Below are 15,535 nucleotides of genomic sequence, written 5' to 3'. Positions count from 1 at the left end.
CACCATATTTCCATGCATCTTTCTTCTATTACCACTGGACGGTCCTCTCCTCAAATGCAAGCTCAGCATCTGAGTGTAACTTTCTAGTGTCCTCAGTTGTCAGCACATAGGAGGCACTTATTAAATGTTTACTGAATTAATGATTAAACTGAGTCTCATTAATGCATTTCATTCATTCAACAAATACTGAGCACCTACTATATGCCAAATATTGTTCTAGATGCTGATATATAGAAAAGGCAAAAATCACTGATGAAAAAAATTTTTTTTAATTTTCTAAAAGTGACTATGGTGATGGTTGTACATACACGTGAATATATTAAAAGCCAATTAACTGTATACTTTAAATGAGTGAATTGTATAGTATGTGAATCATATCTCTATAAAACTGTTTTAAGTAGGCTCCAGGCCCAATGCAGAACTCAACATGGAGTTTGAACTCAAAACCCTAAGATCAAGAGTTGGATACTTGGGATGGCTTGGGTGGTTCAGCAGTTGGGCATCTGCCTTCAGCTCAGAGCATGATCCTGGAATGCCTAGATCGAGTCCGCATCAGGCTCCTTGTATGGATCCTGCTTCTCCCTCTGCCTATCTCTCTCTCTCTCTCTCATGAATAAATAAAATCTTTTTTTTTTAAGATTTTATTTATTTGTTCATGAGAGACACAGAGAGAGACAGAGACACAATGCAAACAAAACAAAACAAAAAACAAATAACTAAATAAAACTTAAAAAAGTAAATGCAACATTAAAAAGAACTGAGATGGGCAGCCCTGGTGGCGCAGCGGTTTAGCGCCGCCTGCAGCCCAGGGTGTGATCCTGGAGACCCTGGAGATGGAGTCCCATGTCAGGCTCTCTGCATGGAGCCTGCTTCTCCCTCTGCCTGTGTCTCTGCCTCTCTCTCTCTCTCTCTCTCTCTCTCTCTCTGTATCTCTATGAATAAATAAAATCTTTAAAAAAAAAAAAAGAACTGAGATATTAGTGGCCTTCTTTTATTGTAAAATTAAGATAAAACTCCACACTTTCTGTAGTTCCATATTTTCAGTATTTTAACATGCAAAGTCTGTCATTTTTATAACTGGAAAATAATAAAAGCTATTTTAAAAAGACCAACAAAGTCATTCTTCTGGAATGGACAGCTTAACAGATACAGGGTTTTCCCTCAGGATGATAAAATGTTTTAGAACTAGACAGAGTAGTGGCTGCACAAAACTGTGAATGTACTAAATACCATCGACTCGTTCACTTTACCAGGGTTGATTTTATGTGATATGTATTACACCTCAATAAAAAAATAAATAATTGCCCTCAAGGAGCCTACATTCTAACAGGGAGAAGACCATATTCAAACAATTAAAATATATAGCACACACACCAAAAAACAAGTCAACAGATGAATAAATTGTGGTAGATCCATGCAATGGAATACTACTTAGCAATAAAAAGTGAACTGTAACAAACAACATGAATGACCCCTGCTCCAAAACCTTACAGTGCAAGAAAGTAGTCAGGTACAAAACAGTACTACATGATTCTATTTATACAAAACTCTAGGAAAACCGAATCTATAGTGACAAAGAACAGATCAGTGACTGCTGAGGAACATTTCTGGGGGATGGAAATGTTCTATATCTTGATTGCAGTGGTGGTGGTTATACATGTGCATATACATTTGTCAAAACTCATAGAACCATACAATTTAAATTCATATATTATTCTATGTGTAAACTATATCACAACAGAGCTGATTTTTAAAAGCACATGATAGGGGTGCGTGGGTGGCTCAGTCAGCTACACATCCAGTTCCTGTTTTCAGATCAGGTCATGAGATGTAGTCCCACGTCAAGCTCTGTGCTCAGCAAGGAGTCTGCTTGAGATTCTCTCTCTCCCTCTCCCTCTGCCCCTCCCTCACTCATGTGTGTGCTGGTACTTGCACCGTGTTTCTCTTTGTCTCAAATAAATAAACCTTAAAAAAATAAATAAATAAAAGCACATATGGTATCAAATGGTGTTAAGTGGTATGAAAAAAAATCAGGAGAGAAGACTAGAACTACAAGGCCAAGGCAGGGGTTGCTCTTTAAAATATGGTGCTCAAGGGAGGCTGCACAAAACCTTTTTAGGTCAATCCTTTTAAAAACAATTGTGTAGTGATTGCAATTTTCTGTGATAATGCAAGGAAGAGAAATGCCGTGAACAATCCAAAATAATACATAAACCTAAAATCATTTCTATTTCGTTCTAGAAAGAAACTTTTTTCCCTGGTACTGGCAGATTTAACTTCGTAATTCATGAAGGGGTAGAGGGAAGTAGAGGGAGAAAGAAGGAAAGGAGAGAGGGAGAGAAGGATGAAGGAGGGGAAAAGGAAAGGAAGGGTATGCGGGAGGGGAAGGAGAAGGGAAGAGAGAAGAAAGGGGAAGAAGGAAGAGACAGGGTAGGAGAGAAAGAAGACAGAGAAGACAGAAAAAGAAAAGCAAGCAGGTTCTCTGCCTGTCCACCTGTCCATCAGTTATAGGCCAGATTTAACAGAGTTGACAAAGGCTGAGATGGAAAAAGGCGAGAGTGACTATGTAGTCACCTATGACCACAAACTAAATGCAGGTCACCCAGGCAGGACCAGAGAGGGTATACAAAAATAACTATGGGATCCTCCTCAAACAGCCTCTATTCACAGACAAGTATGAAAGAGCTAAGCTTTCTCGGGAATGAAGGCCTCTGGCATCCCCTCTCACACCCTCCCCCAGTCTCACTTAATCTCTGAATTTTCATTTTAAAACATTTTTCATAGAGATCACTCAAACTAATAAGGCACATAATGGACACTCTATGTTTATGACTGCCACTAAGTGATACAGATAAACTGAATTTGAGCACTTTGAAAGACAAGGTTATGAGCGATTATGGAAAATAAGTTAAGCCATTTGGATGACACTCACCAGGCAGAAAAGATTGGGCTAGAAAGCAGAGGAATTTCTCGAATACTCTATGACTGCTGAGTTGCTCTGTATTATGTTGTCTCTTAACCTGAACTCAGGACATCTGTGACTACATGCAGGAATGAAGCTGACAGTTCTTTTCAAACATTCTAGCATCTAGAGTCAAATTCCCTGGGAAAGACAGCAATAATTCAGTCTCAAATAGAAGGAAATTGGGAAGTGAAAAAGATTCCAGAAGATACCAGAAAGTAGAATCATCCTTCAGTGAAGTCAAGCCAGAAGTCAGGTACTTTTGCATGGCACATATACCTTCTTCTCTGCCCAAGAACTCCAGCAACCACCAAGCTGACCACACAAACCAATCGAAAAGAGTCTTTTAAATGCTGGCCAAAAGCCATCAAGAAATTAAGGAAATGAACAAAACAGTCTCCCAGGAAACATCCATGCTCTCCTACCTCCAAAAGTTCCTCTGTATCCCTTCCCATAGGCCCTTCCAATTCTTGCCTGGAACTTTCTATATCCTTGTGGGGTTTTTTGGTTTTGTTTTTTATAAAGATTTTATTTATCTGAGAAAGAGAGTGTGTGTGAGCTTTGGGGGGGGGGGGGGCAAAAGAAGAGGAAGAGGGACAAAAAGACTCTCTCTCCACTGAGTGGGGAGCCTGACACAGGGTTCAATCCCAGGACCCTGATAAAGTCAGACACTCAATCGACTGAGCCACGCAGGCACCCCCTATATCGTTGTTTTCTTTCTCTTCTTCATCCATACATTTTACAGTTCTAACTTCAGAAATGGTCTCATGGGAGCTCCTCCCAAAGCAGGCACAAACCGCCCCTCCCCCAACCAGGAAAGTTAAACCAGCTACCAGAAGCACTTCCGTCATACACAATCTCAAGGATAAACTCAAGGATGCTACAGCCAGGAGATGCATCCACAGGAAAAAACATAAGGTCAACTTAGTAAGAAATCTGCCTGTTAAATTAACCCTGGTTCCAAAAGCCAAATGTTTGCCCAATTCCAGAAAAATCAATCACTTTAAGAAAGTAACAAACCAGAAAAAATAGAATCACACAAACAGGAGGGTAACTTGAAATAGTTAAAAACAGGTTCCCTGAAAAGCTGACTCACAGTGGTTCTGATGGCTTATATGGGTCATATTTTACAGTGTACCAAACAAAACAGCCTCCCGAGTTAAACGCTGGGACCCTGTTAGAACTGAACAAGCCCATGGCTGAGAAGGCTCAGAAGATGCTGGGCAGAAAGTGAAGGTACGTAATAGAGGCCCTTTCCTCCTCCTGCTTGCCTGAGTCATCCTCAACCCATTTCCCAGTAATTCCATACCATGCCTTCCCCCTACGACTATTACCAGGCAAAAGGGGCTTTTAATTGGGTTTCTAGGAGTAGAAAGCAATGACGGGGGAGGGAGCCTCTGCTACTCAGCCAATTATTGCTTATGATTTTGATAGACAGCTCCTAAGCAGATCTATGTTTTTTTTTTGTTATATTATACAGCACCCAAGAGTTAATACAGCAGCACATATATCCACATACTGACCAGAACTTGCGCTAACCAGCTAGAGTGCCAAAATTAGTCCTTACACTGTCATCGTTTGGCTGTGGGCAGAGCAAAAATGAGGAAGTTCCACACTTTAGATTGACTCCCTTGGCTCATGACCTATTGGCCAGAATTAAGCCCCCAAAGGTTTCTGCCAGCCTGTCTGTAAAATCAAGCCCCAGCAAGGTACCCTAAACCAGGAAGCAGAAGACACAGCCACAGGGGTCACTAGCAGATTAAGTCTAAGAAAGGGGCACAAAAATGGGGCTGACTAGCAGAGCTAGTTTGTGGTCAAGGATTCTCATACAGTATGAAAACATCCTCTGCTGGTTTCCATTCCAGAATCTCTCAAGAATAATGACTCCTTTAGCCAATTAAAAAAAAAAAAAAAAAAAAAGCCAAGTCCCAGTATTTTGAGCCACACTATTCTGGGACTGTAAACAAGTAAAGCAGCCAAGCAACGTGATGGGTCTTCTTAAAGGAACGGTCTCAGAGAGAGGAAGTCCACCACTGTGCTGGAAGAGGAATGAAGAAGGGTCTGTCTGGCCTCATATGTCAGAGTGGGCTGAGACTGTAGATTTCTGAGTCATGGAAGGCCTGCCCCAGTGGACACTTTCTTAGCTTCTCACTGACTGCTCCTGGGTCACTGGGCTTCCTTATCACCTTGCGTGTTCAGTGAGGGGACTTCACTTGACGAGTCTTGGGCATGAGACGCTCCTAGGCTCTCCTAATGGCCCAGTCAGGGGTCAATGAGCATGAAGGGCAAACAGGTGAAATTGCTCATCAGCTTGCTACCCTATGTTCTCAGAAAGAAGACAGTCATGGCAAGTTTGTCAAAAAGGGACAAAAAAGAGAATAAGGTGGTTATGAAAAAAAGAAAAACTTACACGGGGTTTAAATATATGCATACGAATTTAAAAAGATTTAATTGTTCACTTTTTTCTCACCTATGTGATTTCCCTGGTTTTCCTCTCCTCCCTCCTCTCCTCTCTAGTAAACGTTCAGGTTAAGACAGGATGTCTGAATCCCTCATAAGACACAACAGATAGGAAAATACTATCTTCTTCCTCCACTAAGAATTCTGATTGTTAGAAATTTATTCTTCTAACCTTTGAGTTATTTGCTAAGGGTGTTGTCTCTGAGTTCAAGAGCTTATGGATGACTTATCAGTGTGGATCATTTACTTATTATGGACTCTAAATAATGGACCTGGAAGTCCTCTGGTTTTCCTAGCACAGTTCCAGTGAGGCCTAGAAAAATCAATGAATACAGCAAAGAAAGTCTAGTCACTTCACTGGAGAGGTTACAAGTATGCCAAAAGACAATACTGATTTCAACTACATTACTTCTGGGGAGCAAACAGAACCAAGAGAGGGAGGAAAAATTGGTGTATAGGTAACATTTTTTGTCCCTGGTATGTTTTACATGTAACCAGAATACAGATCTCCTATTAGACCAAACTTTCATCCGTTAAATCAGTTTCTCAATCGTAGCACCAATTGACATTTTGTACTAGATCATTTTTTTTGTGGGGGGCTGCCCTATGTGTTGTAACATATTTACCAACACCCTGGCCTCTACCCATTAGCCAGTAGCACATCCCCCAGTCATAACAACCAAAGATGTCTCTCGACATTGCCAAATGCCCTCTGGGAGAGCAAAATCACTCCTGATTGAGAACCGTTGTGTTAGATAATACCAAGTGAGATTAATTTAACTCTTCATTGAATGAATCAGGTTCTTAAAGACTTTCAGTTTTATCAAATCAATAAAATACAGGCCATTAAGCAGGTGTGATCTGTATAAACGAAATGCCAAGGAGTCACCACTGTGAGTTCTCTCATTCCTCCCCCTCCACTCTGTAGCAGCCTCCCAATGTCCATGTGATCACCAACCCAGAAGCTCTCATCAGTGTCTTTCCATCTTCCCAGTGTCAATGGTAACACCAAATCTAAGCCACCTCTCAGCTTATCTTCTACAATGGCTTCCTAAGTGATCTCCCTGCTTTTCCTCTTGCCCCTCCCCTCCCATCAGTCACTACAATCTAGTCTTCACATTGAAGCCATTTCTTGAAAACCTCTACCAAGTCATGTGACTTACTACCAGGAAGCAGTCTGGTGCTTCCCATTACTCTTAAAAGCCACACTTTCTTCTACGGCCTACAAGGCCCCATATAATCTGGAACCCACTCTCTCCAGCCACAGCGGCATTCTTCCTATACCTCATACATGCCATCCACATTCTAATTGTTCCTACTGCCCTCTATTTCCCCAGGTGGTATTATCCATCAGGTCTTTGCTTAAAAGTCATCTCTACAATAAAACTTTCCGACTATCTTACACAAGCAGCTTTTTACGTGTTTTATTTGTGTGACCTCTGCTTTCCCTGCTTGAATGGTAAGTCTATGACGCCATAGACCACGTCTTATTAGCCATGTATCCCTGGAACCTAAAAAGTGCCTGGCACACAATATATGCTCAACAACTGTGATGAATTAATAAATGCTTTTGGCTAATAGACCAAATGTGTCCATTTAAGAGCAACAAATGAATTCTTGCTTCTGAGACCAAAAGCAGTCTCTCCTCAAATTTAGCACTATAGTATACACTCAAATGACAAGGTAATGAAAAAATTCTCTCTCCTAAATGGAATTTTGTTTCTAAAAGGAACTTTCAGGTTTTCCAAAAGAAACTGAGCAACAGTCAAACCATAAACAACAAACCTTAGGGGACTCTAGGCCGTAGAATTTAAGAAGACCACACATAAGTTACAGCCTACAAGCTTCTAAAATAACTCCTATTATTTTAGGAATAATAATTGAAACAAAACTGAAAACAGTCATAAACCCACCAATGTCTAAAAAGAAAAACAAATATGGGGCCTAACTCATAGAATCTCTACTATTGAGAGTAAACAGTTCTCCATTAATGCTGTCTTCGGGTGCCTGGGTGGCTCAGTTGGTTAGGCATCTGCCTTCAGCCCAGGTCATGATCTCACGGTCCTAGAATAGACCCCACATCAGGCTCCCTGCTCAGCAGAGAGCCTGCTTCTCCCTCTCCCTCTGCTACTCCCTCCCTGCTGTGCATGCATACACACACTCTGTTAAATAAATCTTTATAAAAAATAAAAATAACACTGTCTTACATTTATATACAGCAATGTTTTATTTGCTCCTCACAGCAGCCCTGAGAAGTTGGTGACCTGATGCTACGGACCATATAATGCATCATCAGAAGGTTTAACTACCTGGTTAGAGACAACAGAAGTGTCATAGAGTGAGAATTTTATTTTATCTTTTTTTAAGATTTTAGTTATTTATTCATGAGAGACACAGAGAGAGAGAAAGAGAAAGGCAGAGACACAGGCAGAGGGAGAAGCAGGCTCCACGCAGGGAGCCCAACGTGGGACTCAATCCCAGGTCTCCAGGATCAGGCCCTGGGCTGAAGGCAGCGCTAAACCATTGAGCCACCTGGGCTGCCCCAGAGTGAGAATTTTAGAGCCACATACTTGTGTTCAAATCCTCTGCCACTTACTGTAACTTGATCCTGGCAAGTTACTCTGTACTTTACTGTCCTCACCTACAAAACACAACGCTCTAGATGAAATATTTGTGTCCCTCCAAAGCTCAGATTGAAATCTAACCCCTAATGTGACAATTTTAGGAGGCGAAGCCTTTGGGAGGTGATTAGGTCATGACGTGAGGTTCATGAATAAGATTAGTGCTCTTATAAGAGATTCTAGAACTCTCCTCCACCATCTGAAGACAGAGAGAAGGTAAGAGGGCTGTCTATAAATCGGGAAGTCAGTCATCACCAGGCACTGAATCTGCTGGCACCATGATCTTGGACATGGTGGGATGGGAATCCTCCAGAATTGTGAGAAATAAACTTCTGTTGTTTATACACTACGGAATGGCCTATAATATAATGGCATATGGTATTCTATCATACACAGCAGCCCAAACCAACTACAGTTTACTTCATAGGGTGCAGTAGGTGAAATTGCACCCCCTACTCACCACATCCTAATTTCTGAGACCTGTGAATATGTCACTTTATGTGGCAAAAGGAGCTTTACAGATGTCACTGAATTAAAAACCTTGAGAGAGACAGTGCTGGATTATCCAAGTGGGTCCAACATAATCAAAGTGTCCCTGTAAGAGGGAGGCAAAAGGTCCAAGAAAGAGATAAGAGAAGCGGAAAGACAGAGAAAAGGACAGGAAGATGTTACATCACTCTCTTCGAAGCTACATGATGGGGCCACAAGCCAAAGAATGTAGGCAGCCTCCTGAAGCTAGAAAAGACAAGAAAATACTTCCTTAGAGTCACAAGAAACACAGCCATACACAGACCATTTTAGGACTTCTGAACTTCAAACGATAAGAAAATAAATGTGTGTTTTAAGCCACTAAATGTGTGGGAATTTGCTACAGCAGCAATCTGAAACTAATAATAGAGTTATTGTTGAGATTAAATGAGCTCATACATGTAAAGTGCTAAGAACAGTTCCTAATAACCATTATTAAAAGAGTTTTTCAGCTTTAGCTATTATGAGTCAAGATCCTAGAGGACTCACTGAAATACTTCAGAGGCTCAATTTGGTAATATCTATCTAATTTTAAATGCACACATCAGGGGTGCCTGAGTGGCTCAGTCCATTAAGGGTCTGACTTCAGCTCAGGTCATGACTTTGGAGTCCTGGGATCAAACCCCAAGCTGGGCTCCCCCTCAGCAGGGAACCTGCTTCTCCCTCTCCCTCTCTCCCTCCTCCTCCCCCTCCTCATGTGCACATGCATGCACACTCTAATAAAATCTTTAAAAAAATAAAATACACATATCATATGACAAAGAGATTCCATTTCTAAATAGATTTCACAGGACATTCAACATATCCTTGTTTGTAACTACTCAAATTTCCACTAAAAGGCTAAAATTATAGAAAATCGGGATCCCTGGGTGGCGCAGCGGTTTGGCGCCTGCCTTTGGCCCAGGGCACGATCCTGGAGACCCGGGATCGAATCCCACATCGGGCTCCTGGTGCATGGAGCCTGCTTCTCCCTCTGCCTGTGTCTCTGCCTCTCTCTCTCTCTCTCTCTCTGTGACTATCATAAATAAAAATTAAAAATAAATAAATAAATAAATAATAAAATAAAATAAAATAAAATTATAGAAAATCCATTCACCAAATAGTAGGCAGCCTTTAAATAATAAGGTAGACCTCAATGTACTGATAAAATGTACTAATATATCAGGACGCCTGGGTGGCTCCGTGGTTGAGTGTCTGCCTTCAGCTCAGGGCATAATCCTGGGATCCTGGATCCAGTCCCACATCAGGCTCCCCACAGGGAGCCTGCTTCTCCCTCTGCCTATGTCTCTGCCTCTCTCTCTCTCTCCTGAACAAATGAAAATATTTTTTTAAAAAATGTACTAATGTATCAACAAGCTATGTTCTTTAGTGAAAAAATAAGCTCAGGGACAAACAGCATATTAGATTCCATTTTCATTTAAAAAGAATAAGAAAAAAAAGAACACATACATATATTCATAAATACGTGTCAAAAATTCTAAAAGGGCATGTAGTTCATTGTGGTGATGGTTCTAAGGAAGGAGACTAAGGGGATGGAGTAGGAGGGAAACTCTTGCCATCATATGCCCTTTTGTGTTATTTTAGGTTTTAACAGGTAGGTGCATGATATCCGTTTTTAAAAAACTGAAGATGAGGGACACCTGAGTGGCTCAGTGGTTGAGCATCTGCCTTGGGCTTGGGGCTAGGGTCCAGGGATTGAGTCCCACATCAGGTTCCCAGCAAGGAGCCTTCTTCTCCCTCTGCCTGTGTCTCTGCCCTCTCTGTGTGTCTCTCATAAATAAACAGATAAAATCTAAAAAAAAAAAAAAACTGAAGTTGAGATGTGACATCACTGACCTATCAACAAGTATTTATGCACTGACAATGTGCCGACCACTGTACATGATATAGGGCCTAAGACATGGTCCTGATCTCCAGAAGTTCACATTCTGGCTAAATTCATAATTCCGATTTGTATTAGACAATCATCTAATTGTTTTGGACACTGACATTAGAAAACAGAACCAGAAATTTCTCTCAAAGAATTTTCCACTGTGACTCTGGGAAAACAAATCACCACCTAAAAAGAATAAATTCTATGTCTAATCCATTAGTCCCAACCAGTGCTACTTAAGCTTAAGAAACTGTTACTTCTCGGGAAGTGGCCAAGAAAGAAACCAAAGCAGTAGAAATCTTTATAAACAACCCAATTACATACATTATTATACACTGCCAGAAAAAAAGATGGGACAAATATTATCTCTGAGTAGTTGGATTTGTCTTCTTCATTACACTTCCATATATTTCCCTAATTCTTTACTAAGAAACATGTATCCGTGGCACATCCCCCACCCCTCAAAAAATATTCTTTTTGGTGTCAATACAACATCCATGAGGATTACTGCTCTGTCCCCCAATTAGAGCATAACCATAATGAAGACATTATTGCTAACAAGGGAGGCAGAATGGGATCTGGGTCACTCTTCCATAACTCCATTAGTTCCTCTCAAGCAATAAAGAAGTCTGTGTTAGCGAAGTATTTAGCTGACAATGGAATCATGATGTAATGCATTTCCATAACCTTACCAAGGAGGAAAAGGCAGCTGAAAAATTCTTCATCAGCACTGGAGGGTTGTCAAACAGCAACTGACAAAGGTTCTCCCCCAACGTGGAGACTTGAGGAGTCATCGCTGCTGATAAGTACCGAGTTGATGTGCCACAAATACCCCATGACACTGACAAAAACATCGAGCTGGTACTGGACACTAGATGCCAGGCCCTGTGATACGGGCCCTTCCATTTCCATTCCTTACTCTCTTTCAATCTTCTCGACTACTACTGTAAAGTACAAGGGAGACTGAGGCATGAATTTCAAATCACTCTCTATGGTTACACAGTGAGCGGTGAAGCTAGCAGGGAATTCAAGCAGTCTTTACTCCGAAGTATTGACATTATGCTACCTTCACTGAAAAGTATAAATGCTATGCTATCCCTTCCCCATTCACCCCTAAATGTCACCTGCCACCATCTCTCCAGCTTGGTTGCATCACATACTATCTTTGCCCCAACTGGGAATCCAATAAAATACTCTCCAGTCCTTCTGGAATGGCAGGTGCCCTTTTTCCTGACCAGCCCATACATGAAAAGAAGAGGCCATCAGCAGAAGACTTTCCTTATCAGAAGGCACTTTTTGAAGATCGCCCCCTCTCTTAAATCGAGCTAGCCGGTTTATGACTTGCTGCCTGGCACTCCCAGGGGACCCACTGCGTTCCCTGCCCTGCACACACAAGCCCCTTGTCATCACATTTATTCCCAACTTGCAGAGTGCTCTCATTCAGAAAGCTGATCTAAGTCAGGTCTCCTTCACAATAACCCTAATAACAATAGTAACAGCTACCATATTCTGAGTATTGATCATGTCACAGGCTTTACAAACACGGTAACACTGCATCCTCACAACCGCCTGATGAAGTAGGCACGATCTCCAATTTATAGATGAGAAAACTAAGGCTCAGAGAGATAAAGTAATTCGGCCCAACGTCACACAACTGTAAGTGATGAAATCTGACTCTGTGCAACTTAAGCTTTCAGGGCTCTCGCCCTTTAACGATCAAAATGTGAGCTTTTCTTGGACTTTCCTTTGGGGAAGCTACCTTCCAAAAAGAGATGTGCTCCACAACCACACGACTCCTACCTTCACCCACAGGCTCACCTGAATTTCTTCATTTTCATCTACCAGGAGGAAACTCACAACCTTCTCGGTCATCTTCTTCCTCCTGGTCTCCTCATCCAGTTCTTCTTCCTCCAGTAACTCCTGGACCTTAGTGACATGGTACACAGTAATGGGGTGTCTCCTTTTGTTACCCCCAGAATGAGTCCTCTTCTGGCACTCCAGGCACAAGTTGATCTTACAGGTCTGGCACCTCACAGCTGCCCTCTGCCTGATACCTGGCGAATGCCCATTGGTGCCCTTGCAGGGGTCACAGTAAGGGACATGGCCAGGTTTGAGTCTTATCCGCTCATGGTTTCTCAGGCGCTCCTGCCGATGGAGCTCCTCCTCGCAGCGGAGACACTGCAGACTGCAGCACTCATCACACTCAAAGACCGCTTCGTCAGTCCCGCTGCATGCATAACTTTCCTGGCACATCAGCCCCGGATTCAGGCCCTTCTCTGCTGGGGAAGTCTGAGCACTCATACTCAGATTGGCAAGGAAATCACCCACCATACAACGGTCCCTGGGCTTTCCCCAGGGGTGAAGGCAAAGGCTTTGAGTCTGAGGACTGCAGAGAACTTTCACAGGATTCTGAACACCTTAAAAAAACAAAAACAAACCTTCGGTGTCCTATCAGAATTCTTCATACGCTCACAAATGTTCAAATTTTTTAATTTTCTGCTTTCAAGATTCCTGTATCAGCAGCAACATTGATTTGGTTTGATGGTTTTATCTTCCATAAAGTGCAAGCAAACTGGTGGTCAAAATTATCTTGAAAGGGTCTCTTATGGCTATCTGAGAGAGATTCGATAGGTTCACTGAGGTGGGCTCATCCACTGGGCCTCAGCCACAAGGTTTGGGTAGTGAAAGAGAGTGGTCAGGAGCTTTGCAATATAATTCAACCTCAGGTCAATATTTCAGGGGATACCTAGAATAGAGGAAGGAAAAGGATTTCACTCATCTAAAAACTCATCTAAAAAACAGAAGTGCACCTTAAAAAAGAAAAAAGAAAAAAAAAAAAAAGATTGTGATTAAATAAGAGACCAGAACTCCTGAGAGAAATCTCATTCCTGCTTATAAAATTTACACAGGCTATTTCTGATCCCTAAAAATTTCTTCTCAAATCATGGGCAAGGCTCCTCCTTTTGAAAACAGCCACTGGGGACCCTTGAGTGGCTTAGAGGTTAAAGAGTCTGCCTTTGGCTGGGGGCATGACCCTGGGGTCTTGGGATCAAGTCCGCATCACGCTCCCTGCAGGGAGGAGCCTGCTTCTCCCACTGCCTCTGTCTCTGCCTATCTCTCTGTTTCTCACGAATAAATAAAATCTTAAAAAAAAAAAAAAAAGAAAAGAAAAGAAAAGAAAACAGCCACTATCTCTAGGCCCAAAGCATTTCAGAGACTTTTTGTCTCTTTATTTCACAGACCAAAATTCTCTGTTCATCCAGTTATTAAATTTGGAAGCAAAATCATTAAGCAAACAGTCCTTGGAGGGACAACCCTCTGCACTCCCCCATACTGCAACACACACTTGTGAGGAGAATAAAGAGGCCTGTAAAAACCTAAAGAAATGATAATAACGTAAAATTTAGCTCCATCAAAGTCCGTGGCAGATCTAGTTAGGTCATTTCACCTCTGGACAGACGTCTATTAAGGACCTTAACCCTGAAAACAAAAGTCACCATGTCGTGTTGAAAAACAATAAAAAATAATTACTGTACTTCCTTTTGTCCCTTCTCTAAATGCAAAAAGAAAAAAAAAGGCGGGGGGGGGGGGGGGGGAAGCAACAGGAGACAAGAATTCTTCCGCTATGGCCCATTGCAAGCCAGGCCTGCAATGAGTTAAAACAAATAATTTTTCTCTTTGTGTCACTCAAAAACAAACTTAAAAATAACTTCAAAAAGAAAAAGGGGGGTGGTGGTGGTGGATAACTGGGGCAGGAAAGAGGCTTTTGTCACTTCTACAATTATATCCTTAACCCCCCTCAGCTTTGACCTCCATCCTAACACCCCGACAAAACGTAAAGCTCCCCTTACAGGTATTTACTCCTCCCTCTCCTAATCAATCTATCAATCTTATTTTTAGACAAACAAGGAAGGCGAGTGACTAGGAGACCTTATTTACACCCTAACCTCAGCCATGTCCAACCGGCTCCCACAACGGAAACAAAAATTGGAATTTGCCACAATTCAGAGAAATCTGAAATCCACCTTCAGAAGAACACCTACGTCCCCGCCCGACCGGCCAAGCAAACAACCTGCCCACTCGGGCCCCCACCTCCACACCTCCCTCCAGCCGGGGATTCCTCACCCGGCCTTTCTCCCGGGGAACACCAGCACAACCCGAGGGGCACGAGCAGAGCCTAAACAAAGAAGGTCCCCCCAAATCCACCCCCACGCTAGCAGAGGCCAGAGCTCAATCTATTGTTTATACCACCCCACCCCCACCCAGCCGCACCCGCGGGCCCCCCCCCCCCCCCCCCGGGACTATCGCTGGCCCGGCGCTGGGCCGTGCCCTTCCCTCCCCGCCTGCGGCGGCCCGGGAATCCCACCACGGAGCAGCTCGGCCGTGGCGAGGCGGCGTCGGGGGACCGGGAGCCGCGGGAGCCGGCGGGGGCGGGGGCTGTTCCTCAGGGCACCGGCGGATCCATCCTCATCTCCATCTCTGCCCCCCCCCTCCTTCTCTGCCTCCCGGGCTTCCTCCTCTCCTGTTGTCAGTTGGGATCAGCTGATCGGAGTGAACTTCTCCCAGCTCAGTCTACCAGGAAGGCGTGAGCAGTGCAGTCCGGGGAGAGGAGAGAGGGAGGGGGTGGAGTCTTACGCCGGCGAGGGCGGAGAAGGGCGCGCCTGGCTTCCTGGGAAATGTAGTTCCCCGGACGTACGTCCTCTCCCGCGTCCCGGAAGTCAGGGCTCTGAATGACTACAACTCCCAATACGGAAGAAGTCCGCTCTTCCGAGGAAGCGGCGAAGACCGCCGGCGGAGCATTTCGGGACTTGGAGTTTTTGCATTGACTGCGGTGTTCGAAGGTTTCAGCGCGTTGTTTTGGGTAGTGGCCGGGGAGGGAATGGCGCTAAATTAGACGACTGATGTAATGAGGAGTATAGTTGAGGCAAATGATTCGATTTCAAATAACCCATATTGCACACCATTCCTTCAAAAATATGTAAAAGCAGCCACTCTCCTCTTCCCTAATTTCACCTTGTGCAAGTTAAAGACCAGAAAGAATAAAAGAACATAAGTACTCTGTTGGAATTTCGTTTTCCTTATAAGGGTATT

At 43.1% G+C, this 15,535-nt stretch overlaps 1 protein-coding gene across 1 annotated transcript in view; it reads right to left on the bottom strand.

Annotated features, from left to right (window-relative positions):
* The window catches only part of ZFYVE1 (zinc finger FYVE-type containing 1), a 53,322-nt gene extending 38,266 nt beyond the window's left edge, over positions 1–15,056 (bottom strand). Inside the window, exons 1-2 of the mRNA XM_041759229.1 lie at positions 14,811–15,056; positions 12,263–13,190 (exon numbers count right to left, since the gene is read on the bottom strand). Coding sequence (XP_041615163.1) covers positions 12,263–12,775 — 513 coding nt within the window. The 5' untranslated portion in view covers positions 12,776–13,190; positions 14,811–15,056. The remainder of the gene's footprint in view (positions 1–12,262; positions 13,191–14,810) is intronic.
* Between the last annotated feature and the right edge of the window lie 479 nt (positions 15,057–15,535).

Source organism: Vulpes lagopus, chromosome 6, assembly GCF_018345385.1.
Source record: "Vulpes lagopus strain Blue_001 chromosome 6, ASM1834538v1, whole genome shotgun sequence".
Classification (NCBI taxonomy): domain Eukaryota; kingdom Metazoa; phylum Chordata; class Mammalia; order Carnivora; family Canidae; genus Vulpes; species Vulpes lagopus.
This window is presented reverse-complemented; position numbering and strand designations above follow the sequence as displayed.